General features: G+C 38.0%; 4 protein-coding genes across 5 annotated transcripts; 2 read left to right on the top strand and 2 right to left on the bottom strand.

The window, feature by feature from the left end:
- The first annotated feature begins 1,015 nt into the window (after positions 1 to 1,015).
- Positions 1,016 to 6,850, top strand: LOC102211934 (protein boule-like). 2 transcript variants are annotated; one of them, XM_005750522.2, is made up of 11 exons: positions 1,016 to 1,224; positions 3,182 to 3,310; positions 3,402 to 3,493; positions 3,649 to 3,703; positions 3,807 to 3,882; positions 4,070 to 4,230; positions 4,613 to 4,684; positions 4,792 to 4,827; positions 4,910 to 5,026; positions 5,289 to 5,381; positions 5,965 to 6,850. In XM_005750522.2, the coding sequence occupies exons 1-11, from the start codon at positions 1,198 to 1,200 to the stop codon at positions 6,097 to 6,099; spliced, it is 993 nt and encodes a 330-aa protein (XP_005750579.1). In that variant the 5' UTR covers positions 1,016 to 1,197; the 3' UTR covers positions 6,100 to 6,850. The 2 variants fall into 2 exon arrangements, with proteins under 2 accessions (XP_005750579.1, XP_005750580.1); XM_005750523.2 differs by lacking the exon at positions 4,910 to 5,026.
- A 2,484-nt stretch (positions 6,851 to 9,334) lies between these two features.
- LOC102211646 (gamma-crystallin M2-like) lies at positions 9,335 to 10,497 on the top strand. Its single transcript, XM_005750521.1, has 3 exons — positions 9,335 to 9,343; positions 9,466 to 9,708; positions 10,222 to 10,497. Exons 1-3 carry the CDS (start codon positions 9,335 to 9,337, stop codon positions 10,495 to 10,497), a joined length of 528 nt encoding a protein of 175 aa, XP_005750578.1.
- Positions 10,498 to 10,867: 370 nt separating this feature from the next.
- LOC102192277 (gamma-crystallin M2-like) lies at positions 10,868 to 11,649 on the bottom strand. Its single transcript, XM_005750538.1, has 3 exons — positions 11,641 to 11,649; positions 11,214 to 11,456; positions 10,868 to 11,137 (listed from the first exon to the last, which is right to left on the bottom strand). Exons 1-3 carry the CDS (start codon positions 11,647 to 11,649, stop codon positions 10,868 to 10,870), a joined length of 522 nt encoding a protein of 173 aa, XP_005750595.1.
- A 1,811-nt stretch (positions 11,650 to 13,460) lies between these two features.
- On the bottom strand, positions 13,461 to 14,797 carry LOC102211362 (gamma-crystallin M2-like). Its single transcript, XM_005750520.1, has 3 exons — positions 14,786 to 14,797; positions 14,337 to 14,579; positions 13,461 to 13,733 (listed from the first exon to the last, which is right to left on the bottom strand). The coding sequence occupies exons 1-3, from the start codon at positions 14,795 to 14,797 to the stop codon at positions 13,461 to 13,463; spliced, it is 528 nt and encodes a 175-aa protein (XP_005750577.1).
- Positions 14,798 to 16,903: the final 2,106 nt, after the last annotated feature.

Raw genomic sequence — 16,903 nt, 5'->3', positions numbered from 1 at the left:
AAAACACATTAAAACAAAAAAAAAAAGATTTTTAAGTGGAAATATAAGCTGTGTGTGTTTAATCAGCACAAAGGGATTCAGTCAGTGATGAGATATTTGTGAACTTTGTAGACAGATTTCTTTGGCAATATTTCACATTTAACAAAATTTTCACTTTCATAGTTCAAATAGAAAGAAAAGAGAAGAACATGCTTGATTCCGATGCGCCCTGGGTCTCTGTGACTACCTGTGCCTTTTTTAGCAACAGAGAAATGGCGCCTCTATGTGGCCACGTTTTAGTACTGTACTTTTTAATACAACAAACGTGGACTGAAGTAGGACAGCAAAATTGTTCCATGCCCATAATTTTATTGTATTTTATTTTTTAAATCAGGAAAGGATTCAGCAGTTAAGCACATTTTAGGTTTAAAATGAGCACATTTCCCCACCTAAAACCAAACAGGACATTGTGGCTATTCTTTCTCTATAAAAGGTGAGAAAGAAGCCGGGAAAGGATTTCTTTTATTATTATGAAAATTATATTGTCTGGAATTATTAAGACGTAAAAGAAAAATTAAAACTTGTTTTAACGTCTCTTTTTTTTAAATTAAATTATATGACTTATTATTGTAGTTAAAAATGAGAGCGTACATTAGAGGTGGGCGTATCATTATCATTAAATATCGATACCAGTGTCGATATTGGTACTAGATTTGACTGATAGTAGCACAACAGGATGTGGGTTTCTAAGTTCAGTATGTAGCCCACTGAATTCTGTTAATGCTTTTTTTTTCTTAACCTTTTTGTGTTGACTGTTTCAAAATACATGAAAATTTGATACCTTGAAATTTTGAGTTATTAAGTGTTTGTTTTTTTTAGATAATATCCCACAATGTTGACTTAAGACAAAAATAAATCAATAATTAAATAAAAAATAATAATCTGTGGTGAAAACACGCCTTCATACATAGTTTAATGGGAGACAATAAAAAAAACAACTTTTAGAGTAAGTAATAAAAATGTTACGTATTCACCTTTACTTTCCGAGATACACAAACCAACTGATGAGGTCATAGTTCGTGTGAGTGGTGAAGGCTAACCTAACCTAACGGTCGGAGGGGAGCAATGAAGCCGTGTAACAACCATTAGCCAAATCGTGAATAGTCCACCGTTAATCAGAGCAGTAACGTGCATTTATCTTTTTAGCTTCAGAATAATATGGCTATGGAAGCGGAGAGCCAAAAGGTGAGTGCACTGCCAAGTTTGCCCTTGCCGCTTTGCGAGCAATTATTTTAGCTAACAGCTAACGGAGCTAAGGTAAGTAAGTAATGCTGGGTTATGTTATGTGATATAAACTTTATCACAGTTAGTTTTCGATACTTTTGAGCTACTTTATTTCCAATAAATTGTTGGTTATAATCTTAGTTTACGTGAAAAATACATTAAGAAAAATGCTAATTAACTTGGAATTAACTTGTGCAATATATATAACTTGGCAACATGCTAGCTAAATGGGTTAGTTCAAAGTAGCTAAGACGTTAACTACACTTTAATCGGGCACGCTGTTTACACGATTTAAACCATTTCTACCTGAGAAATATTTATGCTCGTTGAAGATAATTTTAAAAAGTTCGTGTTGTTTGAGTAACTTTTTTTTTCTCAATTTGCACACAATCCTTTAAACTATAGGGAAATATACTGATTAAGTTAATTGCTAATCATTTTTCACTGTGTTGTATCTTCCTGACAATTTTTCTCCATATTCTTTGGACATTTGAAGTGAATCTTTAAAGGAATTGAATTGTTACCCAGCCCAGAGGCTGTTTCTTGTGTATAAAGGTTGAAGGTACATCTACTTTGGTTTAAGAACCTGCTGTTTAATTATTTATTTTGTTAGTTTTGATTAAGTGTTAAGTTTTAGAGCAGAATTTCCTTGTGAACATGGCTACATTCAGTTTACGAGTCAGGTTGTGTAAATAGAAGTGGGATTCATAATCTCTGGCCACTTTAAGTAAAGCTAGTTACCTATTCCTAAAGACACATATGTAATCAGCCAATCACAGAGCAAGTAAGTGACTCAAAGTCACTGAACAAGTAATCCTGCTGCTGCACCTCTTGGTCTCAGTATGTCAGAAACTGCTAATCTTCTGGGATTTTCCCACAAAACCATGTTTAGGATTTAGAGAAAATGGTCTGGAAAAGATAAAATATTCTGTGAGGGGGAATCTCTGAGTGAAAATGCCTTTTTGAGGTGAGGGGCCATAGGAGAATGAGCAGACTGCTTTGAGCCGAGAGAAGGCAACAGTAACTCAAATAAACACTCGTTATAAGCAAAGTATACAGAAGATCAGCTCTGAAGGAGCACCACTTTGAGCCTTAAAGCAGATGAGGTTCAGAAGCAGAAGACCACACACGGTGACACTCTTGTCTGCTGAGAACAGGAAGCTGAGGTTGCAGTGTGCAAGGGCTCAAGAAAACTGGAAAACCTTTGCCTGGGCTGAGGACTGTCCCAATGTCTGCTGCAGCATTTGAACAGTAGAGTCAGAATTTTGGTGTAAACAATGTGAAAGCATGGATCTAGCCTGCTGTGTATCAACATGATCATCAGGGATATTTTCTCTTGACACTTCAGGTCCCTTAGTACCAGGTGACCATTGTTTAAACACCACAGCCTGCCTGACTCAATACTATAATGATCTCCACACTCACCAGATCTCAATCTAAAAGAGCATCTTTGGGATGTTGTGGAATGAGAGAATCACATCATGGATGTGTGTGATGCTGTCATGTCAATATGGACCATAACCTCTGAGGAGTGTTTCCAGCACTTTGTCGAATCTGTGCCATGAATGCAAAAAGGGGCCCAACCCAGTACTGGCAAGGTGTACCTAATAAACTGTCCAGTAAGTGTAGCACTTAAGTTTTAATACTCATAATCTTGACTACTTTCTGGGAAAGAAATGAAAAAATCAGGCCAACCTCATTACGTGTAAAGCTTGTTACTGGCCCAGAGTAAGACCAGTACACGCTGTCTTTGGGCCTGAGTGAACAGAGATATGTATTTTCCACTTTACATTTGCACAATAATGTACACATAAATACAGAAATTTTGGTAGGAGAAATAAAATAATTGCTCTTGGCTTGAAAGCTGGACATGAAGCTTTTCACACAAAATTATATTTGGTGTTTGTTTTTTTCCCAGAGCGGGGGCAGTTCCTCCCTAAGTGATGTGCTACTTCCAGATGATTATGCTGACAGCCTGACAGACCACAGCACCACCTTTGGCAACGTGATCCCTAACAGGATTTTTGTTGGGGGACTTGACTACAGGGTGAGGGCTGCTGAAATAATGTAGAGCAAATGATTCAGACCATGATTTAAAAGCTCTTTTGCAATGATGAACCAAACTAATGTGTTTCAAGGTTAATGAGCGTGACCTGCGGCACATTTTTTCTCAACACGGCACAGTGAAAGAGGTGAAGATTGTCTTAGATCATTCAGGAGTGTCGAGGGGGTGAGTTCATTGTCTTTTTCCTCTCATACACAGAGTGCGACTGAATGATAAAGTATGCACAGCTGATTTCCTCAGCTTTGACTTTAAGAGTTATAAGCGTTATTTACACATTTACTGTCACAGTAAAACACGCTCTGCCTTTTGTTTTTTAACAGATATGGGTTTGTTACATTTGAAACCCAAGAAGATGCTCTGAAAATCATCAACAATGTAAGTAGTTTAGTGTCTTGCTTTGGAATATTTCATGCATATAATCATGCAAGTAATCTGACTAGAATTTGTTGTCTGTACGTTTGTTTATGTGCTGTTACAGACTAATGGAGTCACTTTCAAAGACAAGAAACTCAGTGTTGGTCCGGCTTTTCGAAAGCATCAACCTTCAAGTCAAAGTAGGTTGACGGTCCAGTAGTGCAGGTGTTTGAACATGTAGATTAATTGTTATCAGCAGTTCTAAAATAATTGTGATAACTGGAGTACTAAATTTCAGGCTCACGGTCGGTCCAGCTTTTACAGGCACATTTCTTGTGATGGCTAAAGACACCAGATCATGGTTCTGTGGTTTCATTCTTTTCTCAGCAAAGAGCACCTCTACAGCCAGCCTTGAACCTGCCATGTCTCAGCAAACATCCTATGGGACCTTCTACCTGACCACATCCACAGGCTCTCCCTACACTTACCATAATGGAGTTGCCTACTTCCACTGCTCCAACATAAATACTCCTTCCTACCAGTGGCTTGTAAGTGCTCATATAACACCCATTTAACACTTTCAGTACTATGCAGAAGGCTTGATTTTATGCTCAGTTTGCCTCAGCTGGTAGTAGTTTGTGGTGTAGCTCCCTCTAGTGGACAAACTAAGCAATGCAAAACTAACAACATAATAACATACACCACCACCACCCTAATCAGCTGTTATAAATGCCAATTTGGTTTTAACCAGTTTATCCAAGGGAGCTGGTCTAATAAGAGCTCATGCGTTTGTGGTGTCTTTTCTAAAAGAGACAAATTTATACCCACAAAGACCAAACTTGCATCTCCAGTTATAGTTGCAGTAACGCAGATGAATCAGAAGCTCTTTTCTAACTTTAAATATTTGCATGATTGATGACTTTCTTCCAGCCGCCATCTTCGCCAATGGGCCCCCATCCTTATCAGCCTGTGTATGAGCAACTATCCAGTCACCACTACCAGGTCAGCTCAGCCTTTCAGGGATCCAATCATTTCTCCCATTGGTGCCATTTAACAAGCACAGCAAGTTATTTAACAGCAAACTTTCTTTCTGCCTACTCTCACTGCAGTGCATGCCAAACCAGTATCAGTGGAATACACCCCAGGTAGGCAAAATGCAGCTTGACTTTAGCTTCAGTTCAGGAGCGTTTGGCCAGTTTTGACCTGTTCTTGATGTCTGTTCTCCAGTGGCAGATGCCATCCTATGCAGTCTTGTACCCCCAGCAGTCACAATATGTTTACCTGCCTGCTGATGGAGTTTCTGTTCAGCCACCTGTGTTGTTCATGGAGGACTCCACAGTGGAGGTGCAGATTCATCAAGGAAGACCAAAATGTTGCACATTTATTTAACTGTATCTATTCCCTTGAGCATGTTTTATTTTGTTAGATAAGACATGATACATGACTGTAAAATGCCTTCGATCTTTCTGCTATATTTGTAGCTTGTGTGCAAAATCCTCTGTAATTTTGAATGAAGTAACGTACCATATTATAATTCTGTCATGACTATTGAGGAAACATGCTGTTCAGGAGGCACTTACTCTGTCCTTTTCTTCTATGCTTGCAGTTTCTTGAGCCAACAGTGCAGCATGTTTACCCAGTGTATCCTCAGAGAGCAGAAGAAATGGCACCTGCTGTTCTGCAGCATGACCCTGGAAAGGTAAGAAATGGATATCCCTCCTGTAAGCCAGCTCATAAATAAAAGGTCCTCGCAGCAGGTGGGTAGAGCGTCTGTGCTCTCGTTGACATCATAAAGAGCCAGGAGGCAAAGAAAAACCCTGCACAACCAGTATTTAGACCAGTCTGAAGCCTTAGCATCTGGTTCAGAGGGTTTAACTTGTATACTAACATGATTATTTTAAACTTTGGCCATGTTTAATGTGAAGATCCATCATTACAGCAAATTATATATGACAGTAAGTAAAGAAAATAATAATAGGTCTCTGTGTCTGAGTAGGGGAGGGCTCAGGTGCAGGTGATAAGTAAGAGTGTCTTTATAGCTAGCACTCTTATTTATCACCAGATTGCTTTCTCTGTATGGTGTTTCTTGGATGGTCCTAAGTTATAAAGATGCCAAAGTAAGAGTACAAGTTAGATGGATGGAGTCTAAATGAGGAAATTATTTTCTTGCACACCCAGTGTCAGACTGTACCACTGCTTCTCCTCTGACTCTGTCATGGTTAGTGTAATAGTGTTCACTGAGTCATAGTGTGTTATTTTTATTTTTTTTCCTCCCTCTGCAGAATCTAAAGTTTTCACCCTCGTGGGTCCATCACAAGCCAAGACACCGCCGCCACATCCACCACAAGGAATACCACCATCTGCCAGAATCAATAGAGCCTCCAGACGCCTCCATGTTTCACACTCCTCAAATGTAGGCTAAATCCACCGAGGGCTTTACAAGAGAAACGAGTTACACATCTAATTTTAGTCACTTCCTTTTTGCCCTATGGGTAGCTGATAAACCTCAGCCTTACAACACAATAAAGGTAAGCTTTCATCTAGTTGTGCAGTCAGATGACTGAGATTTACTGTTACAGTGGGGTTCTTTTCTTACGCTGTATTGTTTGTTGTTGTTTTTTTGTTTTTTTACATTTAGGCACAAATAGTAGCAGTGGTGAAGTATCCCAGTAACAAGTATTTACTTTAGTGTGAAAACACATAAGTATTCATAGCATATCTTGACTTGATCAAAATAAAAGCTGAAGATGTTCATGTGCAGTAATAAGTTGTACCCTCAAGATTACAGTCATTACAGTCCAGTCATGACCTTCATGGACTGAAATTTGGACTTCAACTTAAATATGAATTATATCAAATCTAACAGTCAATTTTATAGTAATTTGTTCAATTCCAGCTATTTGTGCTTAGTCATTTAAAATAGACAAATTAGTTTTTATACATTTAAAATTGTCTGTGTGGTTTTATGACGTTGCTGATCGTCTTTGTTCATTTTCTTTGCTTTTGTTCTGTATTTTGCTTGAGGTTTTCAAGCTTAAAGCAAACTGTAAAACTGAGAAATAAAAAAAAAAATAGCTCTGTAATGTCACATGACCACCAAAGCTTGTTTTGTTCTCACATAATTTTAAGTTCTTCAGTGGTAATAAATGTTTCCTGTGGTGTAGTCGCCATGTTGTTTCCATTTGTAGGCAGCGATTCTGAAGTGGTGCCTGAAAGGATGGAAAATGGGAATATTTAACAGTTTAAAATAACAGCATTTTAAATGTGCAGATTTAAAGTAAATGGGTCAAAAAATCAAGTAAAGCCAGACTGATTTATCGGTAGATTAATGTTATTGGCTTGTAATCGCTATTTGCATATGTATCTGTGTCAGGATTTAGAACAGCCAATAAGTGAAAATGATAAAAGTAAAGAAGAGATGGGGGGGGGGGAAACACCCTTCAACTGTGTTATCATTGCTGACATTGCACAGTTTGTCCACAAGAGGGCACTCTGTAACTTCCCTGTTTGCCACAAACAAAACAACCAGTTGCTCCAAGCAGTCAGGCAAAGTGTACTTAAAGTGTAAATAAACAACTACACATAACAAATGTGGGACATGTTTTTTATATTTTAAGAAGCAAGAAGAAAAAATATCAGATAAAGTTTCAGATTATCTGGTCTTAAAAATCCTTTATTAGTCAGGTCTGTGATTTGAAATGTACAATATCAAATTAAAATGTTTTGAAGTTGTAGATGACTTAATATTAATTTTCCATTTCTAAAGCAATGATCACAGTGCAAAGGATTTGTGCCTTTTAGAGCAAATCTTTCAAATTGAGTGTGTAACACAGGATTTGCATTATGAATATGAAATCTGCATACATCAGTTTAGCACAGATGGGATGAATATAGTTTTTTAAATGCTCGGAAGGATTTGTAAACTCTAGACATATGTGTGGCCACCGTATGGGATAATTGCAGCTGAATAATGGAGCAGTCTGCCACTGATGAATCAGGGATTTTATGTGTATGAATGGGATAAAGGCCTTGGCAGAGTGGCAAAGCCAACAAAATGCCAGCTTATTAGAATAACAAGAGATGGAGTCTCGTGACCTTAGGTTGAAGTTTAAAAAAAAAAAAAAAAAGTTGTGTGTCTATGCATAAGTAGCATTATACTGTTTTTATGTCACTTTCAGAGTTTTTCCAGTTTTCAAGATCTGCTTTACCTGCTGTAAAACTGAAAGTAAGCTTTCACATATGTGTAATACACATATTACAACACATTAAAATAGATTCTGTGACCCAGAAGTGGCAAACAGCATCATATTTAAGGTCTCCTGTTCAAGCTTAGTGTAAGGGAGCAAACTACACTACACGGTCTCCCAGGCTCTTAATCAATAATTATTATTTTTTTAACTGCTTCATACTTTATAATGTCACTTTTAGGCCTTACATGGACAATAGTGAAATTGGCATACTGAAGCTTTGGCTTGGATTTCCCTCCATTATATAGATAGATAAACAATGTAAACAAACTGTTGTCAATACTGTGTATCATATGTATATACAATGCTGTAATCTTTATTAATAATATCAACTGACAAATAATACTGGATGAATAACAGGTTTACATGAAAAAAATGTCAATAGAAAATACAGGCAGTAATGTAAATTTCTGCTTTACTGAAGTTTTCTTTCTAAAGCTGCCCCAACACGAACCATTTCATGGAAACGGAGTGGGACCCATACCATAAAAATGTTAGGATTTGGATTTAGTGTTTCTGTTATCATCACGTACAGGCATGCGTTATCATAGGCCCTAAATGGGGGTGTACACGGCAGCGCTTACTTTGCGAAGCCTCCATTCAAAAACCCACAGTAAACATCAGCAAACCTAAAAATTGAATAATTAATTCAACAACAGTGTAGCCTGTTTCCATAAATGATTGAAATATATGCAAAGATGACATAATGTCCAAGCTAAACACTATACTTAGGCACTGTAGCAATGCTGATGTCAATACAAACACAAATACTGATGTTCACAATTTCAGTAGAGGCTTTAGTGTATCTATATTTGCTATTTAGCTCTAACATTTGTTACATTACACTCAGGGCCACAGCAGTTCTGTGATTATGGCTAGATAAATAAAAAATCAATTAAAAAACAGTAAAGGTAGATTTAATTAAACAATTTCCCTTAAACAAGTTTATGACAAGATTTAATAATTTTTCGTTGTGGAACTTATTGATTATCCAAAACAGCCTGAGGTACAAACAAAAAACTGTAGCCTTCAGCCCCTCAAAGCCATCCAGGATCCCTGAATGACAAAATTCAGGAAAAATACTTGCTCCGACCCTGGCATTTGTACAGTTAGGAATCTATTTGAATGAGAAGGACGCAGTTGTTTTGAACATAATGTGATCACTGACCCGTGGGGCACTAGCAAACTATGGTGTTTTGATCAATAGTGATGAACGTGTGAAAAGTGGACAACAATAACTCATCATCACACTGCAGTGCGTCGCTATACATAACCAGATTTGTTTTATAAAACCTATTTGGATGACAATACTTTATGCTGTGCCATCACACAGCTACTTTATATAAAAGGACAGCAGCACAGAGGGCATCTATTGAGCATCAGTCGGGCCCCCACTAAAATAACAATGGGAAAGGTAAGTTTATTATGTTACTGAAAATACAGAATTAAAAACCAAAGCAAAACATTAACCTTGAGCTAGGAGCTTGAATGAAAAAGGAGCTAAAAATTTGCGAATGCTGTGAAATACATTTGCAGATCATATTCTACGAGGACAGAAATTTCCAGGGTCGGCACCATGAGTGCATGAGCGACTGTGCTGACCTGCACCCCTATTTCAACCGCTGCAACTCCATCCGGGTGGAGAGCGGCTGTTTCATGGTTTATGACAGACCTCACTATCTTGGCCACCAGTACTTCCTGCGCAGGGGGGAGTACTCCGACAACCAGCGCATGATCGGAATCAATGACTGCATTCGCTCCTGTCGCATGATTCCCATGGTAAGCATAAGATTGTATTAAAGATGCAATGAGTTAATATTATTTAGAAGTGGGCATGTTGAATTGTTGAATTATTGGAGTACAAAGCAAGGTCAAAGAAAGAAGACATGTATGTGCTCAATAAATTATTGATAAAACTCAAAGTAACAAAATGAAGAAGCTAAAGTAAAATAAAGGCTGACTTGGATCAACAGGTAGAAGCTCTAACACAAACTTTGTAAAGGAACTGTCATTATTATTAAACAACTTGGAATAAAATTGATATAAATTTAGTTTTGGGGAACATTTTAGAATATAAATCCTTGACAGCTAATGTTTGACCAAAACCTTCATCATATTTGGTTCCCCACATCCAGTTGGCTCAGATGCTGGGACCATCTGGTCGTCCCTGCTCCACAAAAGAAACATAAACTGAAGAAGAACTTTTTGGTTAAGGATGTTTTTCCATTAGATTGTCTTAGATGGACTGTTTTACTCTTCCATAGTTTCTGACTAATAAACATTGTTCTGCAGCACCGGGGCTCCTACAAAATCAAGTTGTATGAGCGTCCAGATATGGCCGGCCAAATGCAGGAGGTGAGCGACGATTGCCCCAACGTCCAGGACCGCTTCCGTATGTCTGACATTAACTCGTGCAATGTGGTAGACGGCCACTGGCTGCTGTACGACCAGCCCAACTACAGGGGGAGGACCTACTACCTGAGACCTGGCGAATACCGCAGATACAGTGACTGGGGCGGTGCGAGTCCAAGGATCGGCTCTCTCAGGCGAATCACCGACTTTAATTAAAACCTTCTGAACCTTGTTCCTTTGTCTCTTCTCAATAAATATGCTGGGCTTAAACTGCTTGTGTTTATGTCTTTATCCAAAAGAAGACAGCCTTGATGTTTAAACATTTTTTTGCTGTAACATTTAAACTTCTTGTAAAACAATAGTTTGTTAGACAAGAAATGTTTGTGTTGACTTAGACCATTTCATGCCGCTTTCTTCAGAGGTAACGAGAAGCAATCAGTCCTTAAATATTCCAGACGACTCTAAAAAGTTTAAGCAACCAGGAAAAAAACAAACAAAAAGCAGCTGACACCACTCTGGTCTTTTGTTTGGTTTATTGGTAGTACTTTTTAAAATATTTCACATGAAATATCTCACATCGGCATTCTCACATAATGATGCGTCTGATGGATCCAACCCTGGGACTCATGCCTCCCCACTCATGAAACCTCCTGTATTCACCAGGATGTATCAGGTACTGCCGTCCCCTGTAGTGAGGATGCTCGTAGAAGATCCAGTAGCCATCCATTACGTTGCAGGAGTAGATGTCATTGAAATGGAAGCGTTCATACAGGGAGGGGCAGTCATCTGTCAGCTCCATCATCTGTCCTCCAAGTTCTGGGCGCTCGTAGATCATCAGTCTGTGAGTGCCTTGGTGCTGCAGAAATGATGATTACAATCATCAGTGTAGATCAGTGAAACCTTTAATACAAAAATGCCCAACTGAGACTTACCATAGGGATCATACGGCAGGATCTCACGCAGTCGTTGAATCCCATCCAGCGCTGGTAGTCTGGATATTCGCCCTTCCTCAGGAAGTACTGGTAGCCCATGTAGTTGGGTCTCTCATAGACCATCCAGTTACCACTGTCCACTCTGATGGAGTTGCAGCGACTAAAGTGGGAATGTAGGTCAGCGCACTCGCTGCTGCACTCATAAGAGCGACCATCGAAGTTCCTGTCCTCGTAGAAAATGATCTGAAAGAAGTTTATTCAGGGATTTTCTTTAAATTGGATGCATGCTTGATTAAATTAAAGACATTTTGCTAAAAACTCCACACGTGAAGTGGTTCTGCATCACTGGTTTTCGATGAATAGTCCATGCAGGTATGCAGAAGCACAAAAGGAACAGGATTTTCTTTTTAAAAAGAGGTATCCTTACCTTACCCATTGTGTCGGCTAACTTTTGTCACACTGTAGCAGCAGCCGTGGGCTCCAGGCTGCCTTTATAACCCATGGATGACCTGTGTCATTGTGATTGAGAACAATGACTGGGCTGGTCAGCTTTTTCACACAGAACATATTTTTTTCTTGTGCTTTGTTTGGTGAGGTCTGCAGTGCAAATCAGCTGTTTTATTTTCTGAGCCGAAGCTGCCCCTTGCATTTGTTTAATGGCCTACACATAAAATCCACAACTAAACTAAAAATACCAACAACTATTGTCAACAAATCCCTAAACATATACAGTATTTACACTGGAATGGTGAAAGATGGTATATAGACATATCACCAAATTACATTCACGTGTGTTAGGGTACACATTTTACACATTGCGTATAATTAAATGTATCAATGTTACTGCTAATAGCAAAGATGATGCATTTGTAAAAGTGATAAAAGCTGCAGTGAACATCTTTCACATGGTACTGCTTTCAGCTGCCACTGCTGCACCCTTGTGCAAAGTGGCAGCAGCCTTTTATAGGTCCAACAATTCAACCGCTTTTTTTTATGTCAGCAAACAAGTTGTTTTAAATAACCTCTTGTCTGTTGTGCTTTTGTTTGGTTCTTATCAGCTTTTTCTGATACGATGTTTAATACACTCTGTGATTATTTAATGCAATGGAGATACAGCAAGTATAACGTGCTATTATTAATGCATCAATACATTTCAATCTGTATTGTTAGGATTATTTGATTTCTTTGCTTGTCATATGACAATTAAATCATTACTAATTTATTTACATATGAATCAGTGTCGATACTGTGGATTAGGAGCATCGTGTCAAAGTAGTATTGCCTAATTTAAAGCCTGATTATAGTCTTAATCATGATTATAGTCATCTATAAATATATATATGGTGTACAGCATGCATTTTAACTGCAAGAGGCTTATTGTGACATTGTAATTATTCATATCTCAGAACCTTGCAAAGTTGTAAAGTCTATAAAACATATTTCTGTAAAGTTTTATTGCAGTAAAAACCCACATTTGCCAGAAGTGCAACACTTGATCTTTTTCATACAGGGGTCAGCTTGTTCAGGCAGTTTGTTTTACTATACTAATATTACTGGTGTAACTTAGTCAGTGAACAATGGGTCTATCAGAATTCAACCCTTATAAAATACTTTCCCTTCTATCAAACAAAAACTTAAGGACCTTAAGAAGAACCATTCATGTAATCCTAATACAGTTATCCAGTATAGTGAAAACTGAAAAATAGATGATAGATGGTTAATAAAGTAGGGAATGTAAGTATTGTATGTAAAGTTGTATATTGTGCAAATGCAAGCAATTGTTCTACCGGAAATATCAAAAAAGATTGCCAAAATGTGTTAGTTACTGATTATTCAAAATATAAAACTGGTTTGCCCTTGTTTTTAGCAAAGTTGTGTTAAATAAAAAAATATATAGAAAATTATAATGTATTTATTTAAGTGGGTTTAAAGATTTAGAACCATCAATATGTGAACTGTGAATATACATATATGACTGGGTAAATCAGCTATTTATTTTGATTGAGGACTGAGTTGAAAAACAACTTACACAGATCTGTGTCCAGTCTATTTATTATGTGCACCACACAATAAAAGAGGTCAGTTCACAGTAAATTATACATTACAGCTGAAACTACATTCAAACAATGCACAAATCACAGTTTCAGGATAAAACAAAGCTTTCTCTTTTTGCCTTTGACAATTTGTTAATATTAATACAACAAACCATCTGCAAAACCTTTTAGCCAAATAAAAGTCATGGGACAGTTAAGATTCTGTGATGCGTCTGAGGGAATTGAATTTCATGTCATTACTGCCGACTCCTTTGAAGTCCCTGTACTCTCCTGGCTTCAGAAAAAACATCCGGCCCTCATAATTTGGTTGTTCAAACATCAACCAGTAGCCCTCCATCACCTTGCAGGACTGCATGCTTGACATGTGATAGTTATCCTGGATGGAGTTGCAGTCATCTGTCAGTTCGCGCATCTGGCCTTCAAAGTTTGGTCTTTCATAGATCCTCATATTAAAAAGTCCCTTGTGCTGTAAAAGTTATAAAAAGTATATATTTTAAAGGAGTGAAATCGTTGTTTTGCAGTTCAAAACAAATGTACCCAGCTAATGCTAATGCAGAGGTACCGAAAAATTGCTTTAGGCCTGGAAAGGAAATGGGAATAAGCTATATGCTAACTTTGTTGCTGTGTCACGTGGGAATCTTAAAAGTAGTTCTGGAAAGTTGTCTTGTTTTGAAAAATGTAAGTCCTTAAGCTCTTGCTAGGTAGCATGCTAACAGGTAGCAGATCTTATAGGCTAGATATATAAGATCTATACATAAAGCAGCTTTGATACAAAATGTCCATTCATGACTAATAAGTGTAACAAAAACAATCAATTTTTTAGCTCAAGTTTACATTTGTGGCAAATTGCTTTATAGAAACATAAATTATGTTTCTGGAAAGAGAGATAAAAAAAAAGAGATAAAAATGCGTGATAGAAGCGATATGCTGGACATATATAGAACACATATCCTCTGCTTCAGACAACGAAGTTGAACTTCTCATCTAATGGGTTACACATGAATTCAACAAACTGATCCTTTACATTGCTGACTGTCCTCGTCTTTACAAATGATTATATTATATTTACCGCAGGGACAATGCGGCAGGACTGAATGCAGTCGTTGAAGCCAAAGGTATTCGTGCATTCGGGATATTCTCCCCTGGTCAGGAGGTACTGCTGGCCCATGAAGTCGGGCTGGTTATAGACTATGAATGTCCCGCTCTCCACCCTGCAGGAGTTGCATTGGCTCAAGTGAGAGGCAATCTCAGAGCAGTCGCTGACGCACTCAAAAGAGCGGCCTTGGAAGTTACTCTCCTCGAAGAAGATGATCTAGAGAAAAAGACACAAATTGTGTTTGTGTGAGACTATTTCCAGAGAAAGTGTTCAGAGTGTCTGAGATTATCGTAAGAGTAAGTCATATCAGACAGTGCTGCACGGCAGAAGTTACAGAATAAAAATACTATTGAGTTTGACACAGTATATATAGAGTTCAATGTCCTACACCAGCTGCTGCAGGGATCTGTACCCTGCATTACCTTTCCACTCATGGTCGCACGATTTGATTTCTGTTGTTTTTCTCACTGGCGCGCTGCCTTTTATGCATCATGTGACATCCAAAGAATCTGCCTCAATTGTACGGAATGACTGAGTCAGCTCATCAGTGTGGAAGTCTCTACTGTACTACACATCAAACTGTGAACACTGCAATTACTGAGATTTAACTTGTGCAGATTTAATGGCGGCAAAGCAAACATCTTTTTCATTATAGGACACATTTATATTTGTAGAGCATTGAATAATAGTGTTTATAGATGAAAAAAAGCTTTGATTTTCAGATAAATATACAATATTTGAAAGACGAAATGGTGCAGTTCTCAACTCACTTGAGGCTGCATTTTTTAATTTCTTTTTTTTCCACACCATAAACAGGACAGACTTTGCATTTAGTTTTATGGCAAGACTGAAACAATAGAATCCATCCACTCTTTTAACTGCCTATTCAATCCAGGGTGACTGTTCACTGAAAGTGTGAGCACTTATGCAAAAGCAGAGATTTTGATAGGTCGCTGGTCTGGAGCATTCAGGTGTGTGTTAACACAATGCCACCGTTTCCCAGGAGTGGACCCAAATTCACCCCCAGGTCAGACCGTGCAATGCTCAGAGAAACTGCAAAAAGCCAAGCAGCTACATCTCAGACTCTACAGGCTTCGGTTAGCATGTCAAATGTTAAAGTTCAATTGGACAAACGCTGAACAAGTATGGCTCAAGCATCTCCCAAAGTGGAAATGTTTAAGCCATAATGCACACATGTGACAAAAACCAAACATAGTATATCAGCACAAACATCTCAAACCAACAGTCAAGGTTTGGGTGTTTTGCAGCTACAGGAACTGGCCAACTTGCAGTCACTGAATTGAAAGCATTTCAGTCAAAGGTGAGCTCATGTGTCTGACAGCTAAAACTGTCAAAGTTCATTAGCCTTCATTTATTAACAGTGCATATGCACAGGTGTGAGTGTAAATCATCAGTGATTTATCAGGACTGAACCTTTTTAATTTAAATATCTGGTATTCTTTATCTAATTTTATCTTTATTAAAAATAACGTCTATCATTACTGGATGCATCTCTTACCCTTGTATTTCTTAGCTTTATCTGACTGATGTTGGCAAATCTTTTTTTTTTGTCTCTGCAACTGACAGCTCACATGCTCACGTGCTCTCCCTCCTCCTCCTTTCTTCTTATTTTTCTTGTAAATTATTTTGTCTTTATTCATGTTAACTTTGAATCCAAAGGTTTTTCATTTTTTCATTGTTGTATGTTTTCACTTGAGCCACGTTGACTGTCTCAGGGAAACAATCATCACCATCCCTGCTATTTCAACCCAAACCCAATGTTTTCTATTTATTCATAAATGATCATCACTCCTATGAAAACACTTTGGAAAGATTTCCCATTTCTGTATTACTCACTGGACCTCTGAACCATTGGACCATTGGACACTAATATTTTAGGTTTCTCTCCCTTCCCTCCTACATCATAGTCACCACTCTCTTCACTTCATCTCCAGGTAAACTCATAGTCACCAGTGCATATGTGTCCTAAATCTGACAGTAATTTTACATGGAAACTCTTTTTTGCACAGGATTTAACATATTAGTACACGAGGACCAGCGATCTGAAGCACACCCCTAAATGTACAAAGGAATGACTGAAAAAGAAAAGAATACAGGTGTTGCAAGACCCAAAGTTCAGACCTTAACCTGATGAAAATGTTGTGGTGTGACACTGAGAGAACGATGCGTAACCAAATGCATAAACAAAGGAACTAAAGCAACACTAAAAAGAAGAGTGGGCCACAATTCCTCCACAATGATGCCAGAGACTGATAAAGTCATACATTAATTACTACTGAATCATGGGGTGTACTTCATTTTTAAAACGATTGTATAGAGTCCTGTGGAACGTTTATTTTTCTCATAGCTGTAATAATATTTTGATTGATATGTTGATTATAGCCAATACGGAGCATTAAAGTAGCTCGGTGATGCTGTGATGTGCTGTATTACAAATGGCGTTTACATTAGACCATCATGGTCATTTTTGTATGTTATCTTTGTGTCCACGTCAATTATCTATAACTGAGATAACAACA

The sequence above is a fragment of the Pundamilia nyererei genome, unplaced genomic scaffold (assembly GCF_000239375.1).
Source record: "Pundamilia nyererei isolate P.nyererei 1_Seehausen unplaced genomic scaffold, PunNye1.0 scaffold00276, whole genome shotgun sequence".
NCBI classification, from domain to species: Eukaryota; Metazoa; Chordata; class Actinopteri; order Cichliformes; family Cichlidae; genus Pundamilia; species Pundamilia nyererei.
Note: the sequence above shows the minus strand (reverse complement) of the source record. Positions and strands in the feature narration are given on the sequence as shown.

What these genes read in the sequence shown, in the direction of transcription:
- LOC102211934 (XM_005750522.2), top strand. Translation starts at nt 1,198, where the DNA reads ATGGCTATGGAAGCGGAGAGCCAAAAG. An exon ending in GCATCAACCTTCAAGTCAAA is followed by an intron (nt 3,883 to 4,069) that starts GTAGGTTGACGG and finishes TTCTTTTCTCAG; the next exon opens with CAAAGAGCACCTCTACAGCC. An exon ending in CTCCTTCCTACCAGTGGCTT is followed by an intron (nt 4,231 to 4,612) that starts GTAAGTGCTCAT and finishes ACTTTCTTCCAG; the next exon opens with CCGCCATCTTCGCCAATGGG.
- LOC102211646 (XM_005750521.1), top strand. An exon ending in CCTGTCGCATGATTCCCATG is followed by an intron (nt 9,709 to 10,221) that starts GTAAGCATAAGA and finishes ATTGTTCTGCAG; the next exon opens with CACCGGGGCTCCTACAAAAT.
- LOC102192277 (XM_005750538.1), bottom strand. An exon ending in CCTGCCGTATGATCCCTATG is followed by an intron (nt 11,138 to 11,213) that starts GTAAGTCTCAGT and finishes TCATTTCTGCAG; the next exon opens with CACCAAGGCACTCACAGACT.
- LOC102211362 (XM_005750520.1), bottom strand. An exon ending in CCTGCCGCATTGTCCCTGCG is followed by an intron (nt 13,734 to 14,336) that starts GTAAATATAATA and finishes TAACTTTTACAG; the next exon opens with CACAAGGGACTTTTTAATAT.